This window comes from Larus michahellis, chromosome 7, assembly GCF_964199755.1.
Source record: "Larus michahellis chromosome 7, bLarMic1.1, whole genome shotgun sequence".
Taxonomy (NCBI): domain Eukaryota; kingdom Metazoa; phylum Chordata; class Aves; order Charadriiformes; family Laridae; genus Larus; species Larus michahellis.
This window is the reverse complement of record NC_133902.1, coordinates 34,383,558-34,404,113: the sequence shown is the minus strand read 5'-3', so window position 1 is coordinate 34,404,113 and position 20,556 is coordinate 34,383,558. Positions and strand designations below refer to the sequence as shown.

General features: G+C 35.7%; 1 protein-coding gene across 13 annotated transcripts in view; it reads right to left on the bottom strand.

Moving 5' to 3' along the window:
• Nucleotides 1–20,556, bottom strand: part of ATF2 (activating transcription factor 2) — a 50,298-nt gene that overhangs the window by 18,991 nt on the left and 10,751 nt on the right. For 4 of the 13 annotated variants that reach the window (XM_074593768.1, XM_074593769.1, XM_074593770.1 and 1 more), the window contains 6 exons: nucleotides 18,267–18,363; nucleotides 16,490–16,608; nucleotides 14,296–14,424; nucleotides 8,258–8,436; nucleotides 7,822–7,936; nucleotides 7,557–7,643 (listed from right to left, as the gene is read on the bottom strand). In XM_074593768.1, coding sequence (XP_074449869.1) covers nucleotides 7,557–7,643; nucleotides 7,822–7,936; nucleotides 8,258–8,436; nucleotides 14,296–14,424; nucleotides 16,490–16,608; nucleotides 18,267–18,363 — 726 coding nt within the window. Of the gene's footprint in view, nucleotides 1–7,556; nucleotides 7,644–7,821; nucleotides 7,937–8,257; nucleotides 8,437–14,295; nucleotides 14,461–16,489; nucleotides 16,609–18,266; nucleotides 18,364–19,322; nucleotides 19,417–20,556 lie in introns of those variants that run through there. The other 9 variants (XM_074593773.1, XM_074593774.1, XM_074593775.1 and 6 more) reach the window with 5 other exon arrangements.

The window sequence follows — 20,556 nt, the reverse complement described above, 5'->3', positions numbered from 1 at the left end:
TTACAGAAAAGTACATAAATTTACAGTAATTTCCCTGGTGCTCAGTTCTAACAACAAAAATTTAGGATACCTGCAGGCATTAGGGCAGGAGGACACAAATTTTTAAGGTAATGTGCCCGTAATTCTTAGAATATGTACAGCACTCTGAAAATTCTAAGCACTTAGGTAGTTGTTTTAACACTTTTACATTATTAAAACAAAATTAAGAATGAACTTGCACTTTCCTAATTCACCTTGGAAAAAGAAACTAACAAAAAAAAATGTCAGTCCCTGTTTCCAGCTAAACAAGCACAGAAAGGCCTAAGTGTTTTCTAGGTCTTTTAGTTTAGGCCTAAGTGTTTTAGTTTGCCTAACTAAAATTACCAGAACCAAACTCCACGATCTAATTACAACAACTGAAAGGGTGGTAAGATGACTTCCTCCCCCGACTCTCTAAAATTCTAACTAATCCTTGTCCTTAAACACATCACTTCCAAATAACTTTTTAAAAAATCTGTTTTTAAAGAAAGTAGCAAGTATTTAATGTCAGTATGACAATTTTATCCATATCCTTTCCATAAGTTATTATTAACATCTGATTTTCCACAATGTATTTTCATTTATTATCTGAATTACTTTAGAAGTATTTCTTGGATCACAACTTGCTGTTTAGCAGGACGTAAGAAACTCTGAGTCAAAATCAAGACAGTAACGACAGTACAAATTAGTTGTAACAAATTAGTTATTTGTCTATTTTAACTTCTGCTAAGGTTTCAAAGGGTAAGCTTTCTTTTATTTCAAGCCATCATACTAGATGTTTAAACGTTACTATCTCAAGAATTACACAGCCAAGACATAGCAACTTGTGATATACTTACTTACTCCTCTTCCACTGCCATGAGAAGTAAAAGTGATTAGATTTCATCCAACTCAAGTGTGTGAATATGTAAATTCAGTGACAACAAGCTAACCTCTAATTTTCATGGCAGTGGAACATAAACATCTATATAGCAAGTATGCGTACGGTCAGGGTGTCTGATCTACTCTGCTCATGACTGCATGAGCAAGTCTTGATGTAAGCACCCTCCACAAAAATACCCCAAAACAATAGGGTCTATGAACTCCTAGATAGGCTTTGTAGTGTTTGCTTCAAGTTGGCTGCTTAAAGAAAAAGTTGCACTAGCACATCTGTTTCCTTAGCGAAAGACAGCCACAGCCCATGTTCAGAAGATCTGGGAGATGAAACAAAACTAATTAGGGTTTGGTGATTTGTTTGTTGTTTTTTTTTTAATGTGTACATACTGTTACTATTGTCTAGCTCCATTCTTTCTACTTCTGCATTTCTGTGTTAAAGAAATATTTGCAAAGTAAACCTAAAAAGAAAGGAAGTTCATGCTATTAAATCTGTATATTTTACATTTAATTTGAAAATGGCAGTAGAAAGTGAAGGAAATAGCACAATACTACCTACATTATAAAAGATCTATCATGAGGAACAATGGATGTGCAGTCAAAGTAGGACTTAACTTCCCCTACTGTAATGCTAACATTGAAACAGTAATGGATGTTGTGCCTCCTGTGAGGAGGGAGACAATGAGAATCTCTGTTTTAAAAATGAAGTACGTTGAGACAAATATTAGAATAAATGTATACCGGCATTATTATGTGGGGAAACCTAATGACAACCAAGGTTTGTTTGATATTATTTGGTTATTAGAGGCAAACTAAAATTGGTATTTTCAAATAGCTCAATAGCTTTTAAAGTCTTTATTAGCAAGGTTTTATTGTTCATGTATATCCTTGAAAACAAACCCTCACTGCATCTGTCAAAATTTGGTAGAACTAGATCATTCTATCAAGAGCTCACAGAAACAAGATAATATTCTCCAGAAACAATTTGTGAAAAACTCAGATCCATATTTCATATCTGCCACAAAAGCTCATCAGAGTAATAACCCTCCTTCTCCTGGGTGTTATCCTACCATCTGCTGCTCTATTACTTATCTTTATTTTGCAACTAATTAACAGCATAATCTTCTAAATTCAGCAAGTTAATTATCATTATTGTGGTCTTTGCAGCATCATCAGTCCTTATGAAGTCTTGTCTCTCCACCCCCAGAGAACATATGAAAATGAAGTAGGTTGTGAGAGGGTCTGTTTCTTTAGAGTAGGCTCATTAGGTGTTTGCTGATTAGCTCGGCATGCCGAGAGACAGGTCAGAAGAATTCTGCTGAACACAAGGTCCCATGCCGGGCTCCAGCAAGTTAATGTCGGTTTCTGAACATTTGCCAAGCTGCCCTCTGTCACTTCTCAGTAGAAACCTCCTGCAGAAAGCCTACTGGTTGCCCGCTGCGCACAAGGTATTTCTCAGATTGTGACAAAAGGTTTTATATGGGTAGGAGGAGACAGAGGGAGACACTCAGTGTTAAAAGCAATTTTCAAGTTCTTTAGAAACTTCTGCAATCCATGCAGAAGAGTCTGAACATTAAGTTCGCATCCACAAGCTACACACTCAAAAAAAGGATGTTTTACAACTAGGAGAAACTCATGGCTCATGTTTCATATACAGAAAGCATACAATTATAGATCTTCTCAAAAAAGATCAGGAGCAATTCTGTAATATTTAGAATCATGCATCCTTATCATAGTAAGGAATTTGTTTTGTTTTTTTTTTTTTTTTTATTTGTTTTTAAACACAGTGTCCTGGTTTCAGCTGGGATAGAGTTAATATTCTTACTAGCAGCTGGTACAGTGCCATGTTTTGGATTTAGAATGAGAATAATGTCTATAACACACTAATATTTTAGTTGTTGCTAAGCAGTCAAGGACTTTTCAGCTTCTACTACTGGTCTGCCAACAAGAGAAGGCGGGGAGCTCCCAAGAAGCTGGGAGGGGACACAGCCAGGACAGCTGACCAAAGGGATATTCCACAGCATATGGCATCATGCTCAGCAATAAAAGCTGGAGGAAGAAAGAGGAAGAGGGGCACGTTTAGAGTTATGGCATTTGCCTTCCCAAGTAACCCTTACGCGTGACGGAGCCCTGCTTTCCTGGGGATGGCTGAACACCTGCCTGCCGAGGGGAAGCAGTGAATGAATTCCTTGTTTTGCTTTGCTTGTGTGTGCAGCTTTTGCTTTGCTTATTAAACTCTCTTTATCTCAACCCACAAGTTTTCTGACTTTTACCCTTCTGATTTTCACCCCCATCCCAGCAGGGGATAGTGAGTGAGTGGCTGCATGGTGCTTAGTTGCTGGCTGGGGTTAAACCACAACACACAGCTGTTGCATCTCCTTCTAAGACTCTAAAATACCACAGAACTGACTAATGCATTCAATTTTACTTAAGTTTGTGGAAGTTAGTTTCTTTAGCATAACAACAAATATGGAGTCACATCAGAAAAAACTGACAGTTTATATTAAGTGTGCCACAGAAATCTGAAACTTATTTCTAATCTTATTGAATGCTGTTCTCAGTACAGATACAAGGATATTTTCAAGAGAACAGCAGTAAAAGTCAGCTTTTGTCTGAATAAAATCTCTAATCATATTTCCCTTCAGTTCTACTAGCAACAGGAGAAAAAGGATCCAAGAATGTGCAAAAGTATAGGAGCAGTGCCTTTCACAGGTCACGTTCGCTACAATAATTTCAATATTGGACAATAAAATTAAAATGCAGTCTAATTTCACATAATTATCACAGAGCACTGAAACACATAGAGCACTGTATGTTTCAGTGCTGAAGCAGACACTAAGATTGTGCTTAACACAGTCTTCCACTAAATTTCTGCTTTTTCAGTCGAAAGCCTCTTGCAATAATGTCACCAATCCTAAGGATCTGGCTCACTGCATAGCCAATTTTTACAACTTCTTTTCCCCCTCCCAGTCATTATTCTTTGCAGTTGGTATACATTTTTCTATCTGCTATTTCACTTGGTGAACCTCTTCTCACATCCAACTGTCACTCTATGGAATTCAGGTGACCATTTAGTGTCAGGCAACTTTAATGGTAACCAGAGAAAAGAGCGTTTCAGTAAAGAAAGAACAGAGTTCTAGAAATGCCGGTAACTTGCTTCACGTGAAAAACCAAAACTGCCATGCTGAAGGAGTCCGACACTTCAGATTGAAAACTTTATCAATACAGAAATAAATACACAGTTCTGATTATTATGCATTAAGCTTGGATGCTCTAATCTAAAAACACTTTCAAATGTCGTAACGGAGTCCATTTATGAACTGAAAAAAAGTCTCCAAAAGCTGTCCATAGTGGGGAAAAAAAAATACCCAGCAAGTATATTAGTTCCCTTATCTTTAAAGGATTTTAAGACTTCTAGGATAGCTGAAGAAAAAATTTAATTGTGCTATAAGAAGGCATCCAATGCTCATTACCAAAGACGTCTTCTGCCAGTTATTTTACACTTTATCTCTTAGAAATCAAAATGTCAGCTTGTTTTACTAAAGTTCATTCATTATTTTATATAAAGAAATATATGGTGCTCTAGGTACAATTTGGCATACACAACTCATAAGGCAACAACAGCTATTCATCAAAATAGAAGAAAAGTATGTTACTTTCACATCAATAAAAATATAGAAATTAAATTCTGCAAATCCACATTTAAATAATTAAACTCTATAGCATTAGGACATAATGGCACTACAATCTCTAATTTGATTTTTCTCAAATTAGTTCCCACCTTCACTTAAAAAAAAAAAAGGAAGTCTACACAACAGGTAGAAGAAATGAATGATTGAGATGAGGAATGAAATCAGCATACAAAATGCTTTTCTTATTACAAAACTCTAAAATATACTAGTTCCTTGAAATGTCATGCAAGAATGAGCTCCGTAAAAAAAGGCAAAAAGCACAAACGAAGGGAAGTGCCTGGTTCCTGCCTTGGCTTGTGCCAGGTACTTCATCCAAAACGTAAGGAGTTGTGCCTTCTACACAGGACAGATCTGTATCTGATAACAATTCAGCAATTTGGGGATATTGCATCTTAAAGTGACAAAGTTACTGCCAACAGTTCAAGAATTATACTCAACCTCTGAAACAGGTAGATCTGCGTCAATGAAGAATACCTTGCAATAGTATTGTCATACATATGACAACAGAAAACGCAAAATACCATATTAGGAAAACACGGTCTTTGACTAAAAGAAAGATTCAGATAGCCAAAAGCATACATGACAAAACCCTTTGGAGAAACAGAAAAACACATTAACTTTCCGAATTTTGCATCCCATCCACTACCGAATTTCCTTTAATATCTGGGGTATAGCTGCAGTGTTAGGAAACTATTTGAGCATGTTTTTTTACACTTGCTACACATTCTTATTTCTACATTTTATAATGCAGCATGAAAAGATCCATTAGACTGCAAGATCTGTCTATAAAGATCAACAAAAAAATTCTCCAAATAATAAATAACAAATAAAATAAAGCAACAGCCAAGAAAATTCCAGAGATCTCTAGGCCTTCGTTGTTGAGAGGGGAACATCACAGCTTCGTCCTTTCATCCAGGTTTCTGACCAAAAGACACTAAGAATCCTGGGCTGCCAGACTTCACCCCAACATGAAGCAGAAACATGGCTATGGTGGGCAAAAGGACCAGAAAGCGTTCCCAGTGTTCTGCTAACTTAAACATACCAATAAATCCACAAATCGCAGCACACTGTTACTAGATGAAACATGCTGTGATTACATATACACTATTCACTTACTAAATTCCAGTGTAATCACTTATATTTCAACTTTAAATGTGAACTATTAATGAAATAAAAAGCAAACAAGTAGCTGTAAAACTAAATATTAAGTCTTCTGTTGGCTTTACCAGGAACACACGTGAAAAATAAACCTGATTACCATACCTTTGCAGAATTTAGTATGTAGCAAATAAAATTATTTTCAAGAGATACATGAAAAAGAAAGGATTTGGCATCACAAAGACTTAAATTTTAAAAATTAAATGGAACTTTACAGTTGATAAGCCATCATATATCTGCCAACAATGCATCACACGGCCTAGTGAGTTAGTCTTCCTGCCGGAAGCTTTTCTACATAAACATGAAGTTTCTCATTAAATTGCTTTTACTTTGGCAGTGATAAGAAATTAAGTTTTTTATTTTTGTGAATAGGCACTATATAAAAGTAAATGAGCATAAGAAATATACATAATTCTGATATTCTTGAATTCTGTTCATGCTTTATATTAAGCGACAAGAAAGGAAAGAAGAAATACTGCAAACACCCTTTTTACAGTCTCACTTAAAAAAATAAATAAGCAATCACTGAAGTGCATATATTTGCTAAATTCTAACGAGAAGCCTAATGAGACTGTTAAATTTTAAGTCTAATGATCTTTGTTTTTCTTCGCATCTGACTGACTGCTTGTTCCAACGTGACATCAAAGTCTTCACCACATACATGTATTTCTTTCCCCCCTTTAAAGCTTTGTAAAAGCAAATCTCTCAGCAATACGCTTAATAGTGTGCCCACTATACTGGAATGCCATTACTCCAGACAGCAGAATAATTTGTATTCCCAAACTCACTGTTGTTCATATTGTGGTTTGAGGAGAGCAAATGGGTAAGGAAAGAAAGCCCACAGGTTTAGGTCAAGAGAAAGGAGATAACAAAGGATGTTATGGACGTCTTCCCGCTTACCAATACTGATGTACAAAAATATATTTTATCTATTTTTCCTGATTCTTTTTTAGCACAAAGAGTCAGAAGAGGAACACTGCTTCACAAGACATGTACTGTTTACAGAGGCATCTTGTAAATACATAAATGAGTTAATTATTGTTTAATAATAGATTTTCTATTATTTTAGAACACTTGGAACAAATGAACCAGACAGGAAAAACAGAGAATGAACTACCTAATGTTGCAGAAATATTTTCAAGAAATTGACGATTAATTCAAACTACCACCATAACTGGATCCCTAATATTAAAAAAAAAAAAACACAAAACCAAAATAAACTTTCTTATGCTTGTTTTACTCATGTTTTTCCCATATAATCCCCAAACCCCCAAACTGCTCTGACACAACCGAAACAACCTCCACACACAACAATTTCTTAAGTATGTCAGTAACACATATCTAATTACAAACCTCTTGCCAAATGGCCCATACTCAGTTGAGATTCTGAAACATCATTAAAAAAACCCTTTTTATTTCCCTAGTTTTTTGAAGGAGTATCATATCGTTTGTGAGGAAACATATTTTGCTTCTCTGAAGGTAATGTTCACTGTTACCATGCTAATAATCTTGTCTCTCTTCCAGCTAACATTTCCTATCCTCCAATACAAGGACCAAGAAGGAGTTTAGTTAAAAACCTAGTTCATTTAAAAGAATGACTGAAAATAAGATCAAAATTACCATTAACAACAGAACATAGGCTGGAATTTGAAATCACTGTAAAATAAACGCACCTGTTATTTTTCTACTTTTATTAAATTTGTACTTGCAGAATTTAGACTAACAAAAGATAACTAAAGCTGTTTTAAAAAGCAAGAGAATTTAATTAATTTCTCAAGTTATTCTTCTTGAGGAATAATGGAGTTTTTCACTTACCAATTTAGCCTCAGACTGCACTGGCTGTGGGGAGGAAGGCCCTGGGATTCCTGGGATACTAGGCACCATGGTGACAGGTCTAACAAGCTGACCAGATAAAGTATAAAAATGAAGAAAACCTGAGTATGTTATCATAATAGAGAGCATATGACAGCACTACCCTCTGAAGCCAAAACAGCTATCAAGCTGCTTAAAACTATGTTCTATGCTGCACTTATGCACATCTGCTCCACTTTCAAATTAATATAGCATCATGCTTACTTACTGGAACTGCAGCAGGGACATGCACATTAGAATTTGTGATAGATGCAGGAATAGCAACAGGCATGGTTTGTCCATTAGGAAGATGTAACAGCAGAGGAAAAGGACCTGGAACTGGACTGAAAAAGGAATGAACTATATAAAAGAAAACTTATCCAGAGAAGAGAACAAGTTTACACATTATTTTTAAATTGGTTTGTTTACAGTTGTAATGTAGCATTTATTTGGAGATCAAAAACATGAACTTAGTGATGTGGAGAACATGGAATTATATTTCACATGTAGTGACAGTTGTATGTTTCATATGTAGTAAAGCACCACATTACACCAAAGCATCTCAAATTTGTACATTAACTGCAGAAACAGTAACTGAAAGTAAACAAAACAAAATATTTTCAAATTCCGTACGAAAACATTTTACTAAGATTTATGTAACTTACACTATTGGTCTGTTAGAGGATGGAGCCTGGGTAATAACAGTACTAGATGTTGGTGATGGTATTGCCTGCTGAATAATAACACTTGAGTCGGAACTCGTAAGCAGTACATTAGGAACCTGTAGCGATGCTGGACGAACTATTGTTGATGTAGGCTGTGCTGTCTGCTGCAGTGACACTTCCTGAGGAAAAAGAAAGACTAATCAGTTTGTAAAATACAAGTATAGAGCATTAATTCCAACTGTTAAATGAACACAGTTTGATGGAACAAATCGGAATTTCTATATTATTATGCAAGTAGAGTCAGTTATACAATTAAAAGCATTAAAAAAAACCCTTTGGATAAATCATTTAAACCATCAAAGTGAAACTGTTCCAACGACAGTGATTTTAAGTTTTATGACAAACCCTGGACCAATTTATGCTAAGGCTACTATTACTTATAATTCATGTTTCATCAGGTATTAACATTAATTTTTTTGCCAAGAAACACATGGTGCTATCAGCACCATCATGTCTACCCACACTCTGAATAAGGAAAACATTTTATGGTGTCCTTATGTACATTTCAGTTTCAGGCCATTGTTCCAGACTTAAACAAGCGAAACAAGAGTTTTATGGTTCAGTAAAACAGGAACAAAAAAACCTGTCTTTTTTTTTTAAGCCTTTATCCCTTACCCATGTACTTCTCTTAACTAAAGTGCTACTAAGTTAAAAATACTTGGAGTGTTACATTCATAGCTTTGCAAAATACATGCATATCCTAAAGCAGAAGAAATTATTTGAACACAGAAATTATATTTCCTTAGTTGCAAGTAAGTAGTAGACAGAACTGACTACAGTTCTTAGCTTAGCAATCAGGTAAAGTACGTTATCAATTAGTACTTGAATTTGTTGTTTCTGAAAACCTAGAAATTCCTTACTGTAACCAACGTGTTCCCTCCCAGGAAACCCTTGATATTGTCAGGCTTCAGAGAGGATTTAGCTTCAGACGGCATTTTTCCAAGTTATTTATTCTTTTGACAGTAGCTACTGCAATCAATGGCACATGAAAGTACCTCTTAAAACCAGCAGACTTTAAGTTGCTCCACTTCATAACGCAAAGAGAACATCTCATACTTGTGTCATATAGGCTCTGTATTAAGCTTAAGTTTCTAAAATTAATCCACAAAGCTTTAAGTAGTAAGACAGTCGTCGTCTTATACATCCAATGCAAAATGTGTGTGCTCCTCTGAGCACTTCATAGAACTCTAAGTGGGCTTTAAAAAAGAAAGGACTTTAGATGATGAAATTTTCTCCCTTCAAAAGCTCAGAGGCTAAATTGATCATGAGGGTTTCATTAATTCATTCAGGCTTTTCCCCAAGGGACCTAAAAGATTATTTACAGTGGATGAGAGTTTTTGGAGAACAATAGTGAGCTGTATTAAAGAAAGCAAGAATTTTTTCTTTAGTACCAATCTGGTGTATTTATAAGTGTTGTAATGTTTGAGCACAGTACCTAGAATTACAGATCAGCATTCACTCAAAAGAAGAAAACATCCAGTATGGAATTGCAGAAACAGGACAAAAAAATGGGAAGAGTTGACTAGTATATATTCTTAGGAGAGGATTCAACACTCCTTTGCAAATAAGGAATTTGGTATAACAGCTACACACATCTTACTCAGTGAGAAGAGCCATAGGGAAAACATAAAGCAGGCTGAACTGCTTGACTGTGTGAAATTAGAGGAAGGCATAAGGGGAGAATACTTGCCCTGATAATCTTTTGGCAATGGTCAATTCAGGAACTAATATTGTGTCATTCTTCACTGGTTTCAGCTTCACTCTTTCCTGCCTGCTGTTTGCCACTTTTACGTGTCTCGTTACTGTGAGCAAGGAGCCACCAGAAAGTCCATTCCCATGGTAGGGATCCAACACAGGAACACCCATGTTTGCCCCTAACAGCCAACAGACATGTAAGCTCTTTTTCTTGTTCTTCCTTTTATATGAAACATCTTCATACACGGCAACCACATATAAAGTATATGCGTAAATATAAACTTAGATACATGAACACCACAGAATAAATAGCCATGGCAAAGTAATTCTAATTTCCATAAAAAGGAGGGAAAAGACAGCCGACTAACAGCAGCCATGAAGCCATATATATAGCTTTAAAATAAAAATCTAAACTAACCAGATATTCACACCTTCTCAACAACAATGCCATAACAGCCCCTTCTGTATGGGTTTGTGTAAGTTTGTATGGCTTCTGTAAGTACCTGTGCATGTGGATGGAAAAATAGCTACCAAAATACAGCAGGCCAAGAAGAGAAGCGCTCCTGAGAATGGATAAGCTCCAGAGAAAACTGTCCCTGTCAAATTTGCAACAAATCATAAACTCACAACACCAGCTGAATCTCTATGCTAGCATGAACATGCTCTACATTCCAGACAACATCCAAAACCACAGGGCTGCTACATGCGAACGAAAACTAACAGATTATATATACACTTGATGAAAGAATGGACCCCTTGAAGGACCCCCATAGAATGGCTGGAGTTGGAAGCGACCTTTAAAGATCACCTAAGTCCAACCCTTCTGCCATGGGTAGGGACATCTTTCACTAGATCAGGTTGCTCAAGCCCCATCCAACCTGCCCTCAAACACGTTGCGAACACCTCCCTAGAAGTCACTGGGATGTCAGTACAACTGTCCACCTCTGAGCAGGCAGCTGGGACTGGCCTCCCAACTGTTGTTGCAGCCATGTACGAGTAAGCTATGGCATTCTGAGAATACTTATTGGCTATTAATAACAGCAGCTTAATTAACCGGTGTTCAAATAAATACTGACTGTAAAACTGGGTCTCTCCCTGGCTTGACCCCCTACTAAGAAAAAGGCAATTCACAACTTTTAGAGAAAGCGCTCAATGGAAACCAGATTTCAGCAACGGTCAGAAGATTAATGTACAAAAATTTGAAGTAAATCTGTAACATTCTGAAAATAGAAACTTCCCATGCACACAGTTATTTGTGTGTTATTAAAGACACCATTTGTGCTCTGTTTAAAAGATCAGAAACGATCCTCAACCATTGAAGGAATAACACACCTAGCGACAAGTGTGTTTATACAGTTGAAAACAAAGTATTTTCAGCTTCCTCTTTACTCTCTGCACTAACTTGCTTTATGCTACACCCTGGAAAATACACGCATGTGCTAGTTACTGCAGCAATGTGGCAATAATACAAGCTGCAGATTCAAGGATCTAAAGGAAACTGACATTTTATTAGCATATAAAAACAAAACCATAGGCACAGCAGTCTGATAGAAGGTACTAATTGGTCATCAAAGCATTGCACTAATGAAGTATAAATTTTGTCTGAAATAGTTTGTAAATATATTCTGCTAAAGAACAAGAAAAACAGAGATGAATTTGCAATCATGAGATTAAATCAAAGTGATCTTACCTTTACAAGAAAGAAGTTTAAGGCTATTCAAAGATATTAGAGACTTATTGAAAGGACCTCCCCAACTCTTTTATTCTTGAAACTAAAAACCACTGATACGGAAAATATTTTACAGAAGAAGATAGTTATTTTACTTAAGAAGTGTTTTCAGAGATGCTTATTTGCAGGTATCACGTAATGATTTCCTAATGCCACCAATGAATACACAGAACTCTTTTTACAAGAAACATAGATGGCCAGAACTAATACTGTAATTGATTATTACTGTAAGAAAACAATTCATTTAAAAATAATTAAGTTAGGCAATTAGCTATCTGACAACAACTAAGCAACTTGTGAAACTGTTGAGGTTCGCTCTTCAAAGTACTATTAATCTGCAACTAGAATGAGTTTGAAAGCTCTCAGAGAATAAATTAGGTTTCATTTGCTTATTATTTTAAGGCTTAAAGCCTTGATATACTTATAATGGTGCCTTGGTCTATTCAAAGCAGAATATCAACTCTTACTGAAGCCTAATAGAACTTAAGAAACTCTCGGAAAACTAGGAAAGAATTAAGCATAATATTTTTAAAGAGTCTCTAAGAAATTCCTTTGACAACTACAAGGAAAATTAGAACTGTCTTGCACATACATTAACAGGCTGTAATCATTTAAGGCTACTAAAATACATTCAGCCAGTGAAATGGTTACAGCAGCATATATATTTTAAAAACAGCTATGTCCTGAAAAAAAACCAAACCAAAACCACGTTCCCTCCTTCAATACAGCTATAGATGGAGAATATAAAAATCTAACTGAGAAAACAGCAACACTCTGCTCACATTTCTCAACTTCTGCAGGCCACATTCAGCAGCAGCACCCTCCAAGCAGCACCCTCATCCTTGCTCAGCTTGGCTCTACAATCAAACATCAGAACAGCATTGAGCAGCAGCAGCTTTTCACTTCAGCACTGTTACAGTGACAACACTGAAATTACATCATGAGCGAGACAAGTTTATAAGTACTGCCAAGCATTGAGATATAATTTTCACTTGTAATGATGCTAATGAGATACTGAACCACTACTGTATAAAGATATTAATATTATCTCCTGCCAAAATTAGAGTACTTGGAATTAAGTATCTGCAGAGAAAAAACTAACCTCTGAAATAAAGAAGATGTGAAATAAAGAAGACTTCAGATTTGGACTATGATTTGCTTAATCTAAGCAGCTCTTTACACGTACTCCTTTAAACTACTTTTATTATTTTTGACTACGTGATTGCCTTGATTACCTATGATTACTCGTCCTTCCTAACTAATAAAACTCAGTGAAGCTTTGTAAAGACAAACCTGAATTGAAACTCTCTTAAGTTTCTGTCAGACACTTCAGGTTATTCTCACACTGGTGCCTGTTGGCAGGATAAGAGAAGGGGTGCAAGTCAAAACCAGAGAGGTTCAGACTCGATCCAAAAAAAACCCACTTTCACCACAAGGAAAGCCTGGCACTGGAGCAGGCTGCACTGAGAGGCTGCGCAGCCTCCCTCCCTCCTCAGATGGTTCAAGACCAGACTGCGTAAAGCCCCGAGTAACGTGGTCTGATCTGAGAGCTAACCCCTGCTTTGGGGAGGAAGTTGGACCAGGAACTTCCTGCGGTCTCTTCCAACCTGAATTCCCCTGAGATCCTGAAGAGTCCTACTGATTCTTGGCAGTAAGGTAGCTAAGTCCCTCAAAAGCAGACTGCCTGCTGAAGATGCACATAGAAAAAAGATTGACTAGAGCAACCGTATTGCTTATTATGTTCTACTCTTAGTATTTTTATTTATTGGTGTAGAAATAGAAATAATTACTTCATGTCATTCATTTTGCTTTGTTTTGTGTTCTTCAAGAGAATTCTATGTGATGAAAACACTGCAAGTCACTATCAAAGTTATCATTACTATTAAACCATGTATTTCTTCTTTAGAGCAATAGTTCTAAAACTGATTCGACTGCAACATCTTCTAGTGACAGACAATACCTCAGTCTTCTATGAGTACTGAAGTACGCACTAAACAAGCAAATGCCCGAGATCACTTTTAAACATACTGCTATAGCCTAAAAAGTATAAAGTTTGAAACAAAATTACATGGTGCTTAGCTTTGAAAGACAGCCCATTCGTCCCTACACATTTTTATAGAACATCCCTTGCTGTTCTACAAAACAATTTATAGTAAAACATAGGATAAACATATAGACGTGCACATGAAGAGTCTCAAACTGTTGACGATATTTAAAAAAATAACAATCAAAGAAACTGAACTTCCTTCGCTTTTTTATGAATGATAATGCATAAAACAGAAGAGGCCCTTTAGCGCTTTCTAGCATAGCAGGAATTTGATTTTCTTTCTGTCTTTACTGGACGGCCAGTGTGAGGCAAAGAAATAATTGCTGTGACCAAAGCTAAGTAAGGAATTGAACAAATTAAGTACATACCCACAGGAATATGGCAAATGAAAATTCTTTTCAACCAGTTAAGTAGTGTGGCTATCATGTAAAGTAAACATACAGATCATCAAAATACCTGAAAAATGAACTCCAAATAGAAAAAAAATAAAAATAAAAGGGCTCTGACCTTTTCATCATTGGTAGTAGACTCAGGATGAGGTAAAGGACTATCTTGATGAGTTGTCTCTACAACGGAAGGTTCTTCGATTTTATTTCTTATAATTGGTGTTGCCAGAGGAGACAGATCTAGAGGCATCTAAGAGCACCAGTGTAAAACAAAATTACTCAATCTCTAAAAAAATTAAAATACACAAGAAAAATGTAAGCAACTAAAGAGGAGTATCAGCCTTATAACAACAGGGAGGTGTTGACGTTTAGAAGAGCTTGATGCAGATGCATTACCAGTCAAGGCTATTTTTCCAGCATCTGCATGAATACTAATCTTTGGTGTTGAAAGACAAGAGTGTTACCGATGTCAGACTAAGTATTTTCTTCTTCGGAATTAAAAAACACTCAAGTTTTCCTTTCTCAAGGGTCACAGGAAGACTATAGCTGAGGGACGACTGTGCTACACTGAAAAATCACAGTTAAGAGCATTATATCACATGCCACAAAGCGCAAAATCCCAACTACATTTCCAAATTAAGAAAGCTACTGCGGACAATTAATTTCAGACTTATTACAGCAAATAATTATTGAAAAAAAACAAGTTTTACATTACTACACAGATAAAATCCACCAGGACATCTGAAATGCCACACAGAAATTAAGTTACAAAAATACTTAAAGCAATACTACAGATTTGAAAGCCTATACTCGTGTCTATCTGCTACCCAAATACTTTTGGAAGAAACTTCCCACAAAGCTCATCTTCTATTTACGTTCTTCCAAATGCTTTTTTCAATCTAATTCCTAGTTCTCCTACAAAATACATTACTAATGGGCAGGAAAGACTTAAAAGTGGAATCCCTTTTCATACCACATCTGAATAGGAAATACTACAGAAAAAAACTAAACCATCAATGCCCTAGAAAGTGTGCTATTATGGTAATTTTTCCACCCCTTGCCACAATTGCTTATGTATACTAATCAACCAGAGATATGGCAGGACATTGTTTTTTCCTCAAAACACAGAAGGCAGCTTGGAAAACTAGTATCAATTAAAGAAATTGTCAAAATGTTTAAAATATTTTGCAATTCCTACAGCTTCCTCCAAGGCAGTGGTGAATTACACAGAAAAAGGTATTAGTAAATCCAGAATAAGCATTACCATATGTAGTGTTTTAAGGACAGTTAGTATGCACCAATTAAAAAAAAAATTGAAACAATCATGATTTGGTATAGTTGCAGTAACAAAGCAAGGGTGAGGCTTTGTCAGCCTCAATAATCCATCCTATTCACAAGCAACTATCAAAATCTTTACTGAAACAAAAAAATGTAGGTACTAATTCTGCAAAATCTTTATATAGGAGTATAAAAACTGTATTTTTTTTATCACTGCCTGTGGAAGTCAACCAGGTTATCAACCAACAGCAAAATTACTCAAAGGGTAATTGAACAAAATATTTCATTTGCAGAAGTGTTTAAGTGTTTGGGCCTCTAATTAGTTATGACTGGAAAGTATTGAAATAAATAGAAGAAAACACATTTAAATGTATGGGAAGTTCCTCATAAAAACATGAAGTTGCTAGAAAGATACAGTCCAAATTTTTCTTATATTATTTCAATCTGTACATTAAAAAAGTTGACATTTAGGTTGGCATCAATAATGTCTAGGCAAAAGTGATTTCAACACATAGCAAATATAATTAACCAAATTACTGATACTTATTTAAATTTAGTCAGTATTTAACTCTCCTATCATTACTATTGATTCTTAGAATAACATCGGTATTTTAAAACTAATCAAAACAATCAGTGTTCGCATAATCATCTTTTCACAGGGGTTTCTTACAAATGTGTTTTCTTTCTGCAAAAACTCTTTACTTTTCAGATTTATTTTTTTGCTTATTCATAGCGCCTAATGAAATTTCACTCAAAGCTAACGATCAACTTCAACAGATATAAACTAGATACTTTAAAAATTCAGATGAAGTCATAGTGTCCCATTGACCACGCTAACTATGTAAAATCAATCAGGTAAACTAATCTTCAGAGGAGTAATCTTAGATTTGTATTCTCTCCATACAACAAATATAAGCAGCTGGCAAGTGATTACTGATATAGCTTAGGAGGGAATACATAAATCCAAAGTTTGCTCTTTAAATGGAGTCTCTGATATGAAAAAAGTAGAAGCTCTGAGAAGAAGTTTTTGAACATACTTTTTTAATGTCATCTTCAGAAGCCTTTTTAAACTCATTTTCAAAAGGACTTGCTAATTCATTGAATAAGCCCACTTCTTCACAGTTCTTCAAGAATCGAGTCGGTGTTGGTGTCTGATCTGAAACGAAGCGTATAGAAACCCCACAATTTTATTTCAAAAATACCATTTATGAACCTACATATCGTAAATATTTTTCAGAATAAAAGCAAACAGAAAGCGGCAACATGCTTAACAACTCTCTTATGCCTTGCCAGCAGCTCCTTTCTGCCTTGCAGGGAGGCCAGCCAGAGGCCATACTCCACCTGCTGGAGACAAGCAACTGCAGCTGGCAAACCAGTAAGCCCCTGAAGAGTTTTGGGAGGGTATCAAAGCATTTCTTCTGTGTCCAGAAACCAGAGGGAGCTACTCTCAAGTGCGGAGTCTAGCAAAGCAGATCACTTCAGTGAGCAAGCAGGCTCTATTTTCAAATAAAGATAAGGCCTACAAGGAGGCCAGTTTGCTTCTTTCTTTTCATATTGTGAAAACAGTAGTGATGACTTTCAAGTGCGTGGAACTCTAAAAGGAAGTGTGATATTGTACGCAAGATCATATTGACTCCTATGATGCTTCTACAGTCAAGCTGGAATCATAAGACTTCTGGTATCTGCGTGACTATGCATGAAGCAGTTTCAGAAAAGTCTTTCTATAAAGTTTTTGGTACTACATAAATTCCCGTTATTTCACAATTATTACCAGGTCAAAATTAACCACATTTGCCACAAAATTACCTGCACTTAAAATATGGTAAAGTGCTATTACGTGCACCTTACTAACGTAAGCTGGCATTTACGACTAACAGTTCATACACTGGCATGTGGCTGCAAAGAGTCAGACACTGCCATGGTTTCATTCTCAAACACCTGATTATTTGACAGGTCCCCTGCCTTATTGCCGAGGATCACATTTAGAATTTTAAAATGTATGACTGCTGGTTTAAGAGTAACATTTATTTTTTTATCTGCTCATCCTAACAAATTAGCCACTTCTTATTATTAAATTTGGAAAATGTCTGAAGGCCTTTGTGAAGTTCATTTAGGCTGCTCCACCACTGAAAAAAAAAAACCAAACAAACCCAAACCCAGTCTGATTATAACTTTAGAATAATTAGCACGTGCTATCTTCATTCAAGAACTTCAAAATTTATAATGCAATCAATCATCAATTGGTGACTACTTCTGATCCCGGACAAACAAAAAAATTAGTTACAACTGACCAAGGGTATACCATGAATTCAGAGGTGGAAACACGGCAGAAGTATTTTGAATTTAAGCCAAAATTAAATAAATTTTTTTTTTCTTTCTTTTACTATCCCATTTAAAGAATAGTAATATTTTAAAATTTGAGACTAGTAGTATCAATGAATAATTAAAACTTAAATACAGTTTAATCCAGTTACAGATCCTGTTAGATGTAGCCTTTATTGGTGTGTGTTCTTACTGAATGCTTATTACATAATTTAATCAATTATTAAAGCATTGATAATTGAAAAATACTTAGATTATATATCAGATCCAAGTAAAAGTTACTTCTGAAGAGAAATACTGGCTTCGAATTCTGACAGAAGCTAATTATGTATGAAAATATTGCCTAAGCACACATTGCAGACAACTATAGCGAAGAAAACGTTTCATATTTTCTCTTAACGTAAGTCTATGCATTATGTACAGAAAATACATAAAATATATGCCCATTCCAGCAGAAAAGTGAATAAACTCATTATAAATGTATATACCAACCAGCCACAATGACACTATCATTACGAGCCGGACCAAATTTCAGTGTCATCTCATGTTTATGCTTATGGACAGCCAAATGATCCTCATTGGTAAAACGCTGCAGCAGAAAGTTTTAAGAAATAGTTGTAATTTTGAGTGTGAATAAAATAATGCAATTCTACAGAAAATAATTTTTACAACAAATAAAACTGACATTACCCCGTTAACAGACAACCCGTAGACAGATATATCTTGTTCCTTGGTCAACAGCATCAAGCAGAAATATTATAAAACTCAAACAATGTTCATACTAACTAAATAGCAATGATACCAGGGAAATGATAGTATAAGTACCTGCATTCATCAAAAATCCAAGATAAAACTTCCGAGCACTGCAGACATCATCAACCGTTGGCAAACAGCCGCTCGCTATACTAATGGATCTTCAGAATGTTTAGTAATTGATTACCACGATTTGATTTCTGTATTGCGTGTATTACCACAATAACGACAATTGATCTGTAATCACAGACTTCACTGTATTTAACAGTGTAAAAACAAAAAAGTATAGCTCTTGCCCCTGACTTTATAAAAATAAGTGGCAGATAGAATGGGAAACACTGGAACAATGTCAGACAACTGAAAAAGCTGTGAATGAACTAAACCTGTCAGCATTTTAAAAATACCTCAAGTTTTCAGATGTATGCCAGTTTTGTGCATACTTCCCCCCCAAATTGGGGTACATTCTATTAAAAAAAAAGCAGTAAGCAGACAAGCTAGGTGCTGCAAAATAGATACTCTTACTTTTACTAACTTGAAATTTGCTATGCATCTGTAGTTGTGGGTAAAGTTAGTGTTTCAATTGAGATAATCTAAAAAAGTGTTTCCCAAGATGCAGGTTTCCTAAAGAGAACACATTTTACAAAATATTCAAATTCTTACTCTTCTTTGTGAGTATTGGAGTCCCAAATTATGTTTCTGATTATTCTTCAATAATTTAAGTCACTCCACATATATTCGTAACTGAGACACACCAAGTGTCATCTCTCAGAAAACAATATGTAAAGCTTTGCTGACCTCAGAGTAGTCACCCAGAATATTTCTGTGAGAAAGGACACGTATGCGTCGAGCTCAGAGGGAAATTAAAAATGCAGGATCACTGAAAGACAAGCTGATACAGGCCAGGTTTTTGGTTAGAACTCTGTTGCCAAGGGTTCCAAATGCCCAGCTCTCCACAGCCCCTGTGCCAGCGTAAGCCAGAAACTTTGGTGTTCTATCACACCAAGGGACTTAAGTACATCTTTCTGTCCCCACTATGCGATGGGCAGACTCCTTCAGAGGGAACAGGATCTCCAGATCCTGACTCCCTCTCTATTCTACGGTATAAGCTGGCATCTGGAGAAGCCTTGCCCATTTTCAGGGACATGAACTTCTCTTCTTCACTGGAATCAAGGATTGCCACAGCCCCAGGATGCATGGTCTATAAGATTTAGTTGCCAAAACACTTCTGACAGAGCTTACATTGAAATGAGATTCAAATAGGATGGGGACAAATATGTTGCTTAGGAGAAGGTAGTCCTCTTCAGTTACTTTTGATGTCTCTGAACATATTAGACATAATAAGAAGTCTTAGTCCTTTCCCGCTTTAAATACAAAACTTTCCATTAATATAACATTAATGCTGCCATTCATCATAAAAGCTAAGTTTTCAAAATAAAAATGAAAATATTTTGAACTCAAAATCCAAGTGCAATAATATAATGAAAAAATTCAGCTTGTTTAAGAAATTCTATATAAAGAATGTAGGGATGTCCATCTCATGCAGCAGATAATGCAAATTCATTTTTCAGGTTACTAAATTAAAGGGTTAAGACAGCTTCCTTTTAAGCAACCATCTGCTAAAATACTCAATAATACTTTTCTGCTCACATTCAGCTCTATATCTACTAATGCTATTTAACAGAATACATTAAAACTACAACAGGAATTGGAAATATATTTTGTGGCATGCATACTGTTAGCATCTTCCTATATACAAAAATAGACATAAATAAAAATTATGCGTTAAATATTTGCAGTCACCACAGTTGTGAAGATTAGTGACAAGCAAGTTTCACAATGAGCTCCCCGCTACCATTGAAATATTCCGAGAAATACGGGTTACCTGATACAAATCGGGATGCTTATTTATTTATTTTCTTTTAATGAAAGAAAATAAAGCAGGGCTAACAAATGAAACTGTTTTCAGCTCAGAAAGGATAATTTAATTATTTTTTTCTTCTATGGATAACATTTTCTGAATAAACACACA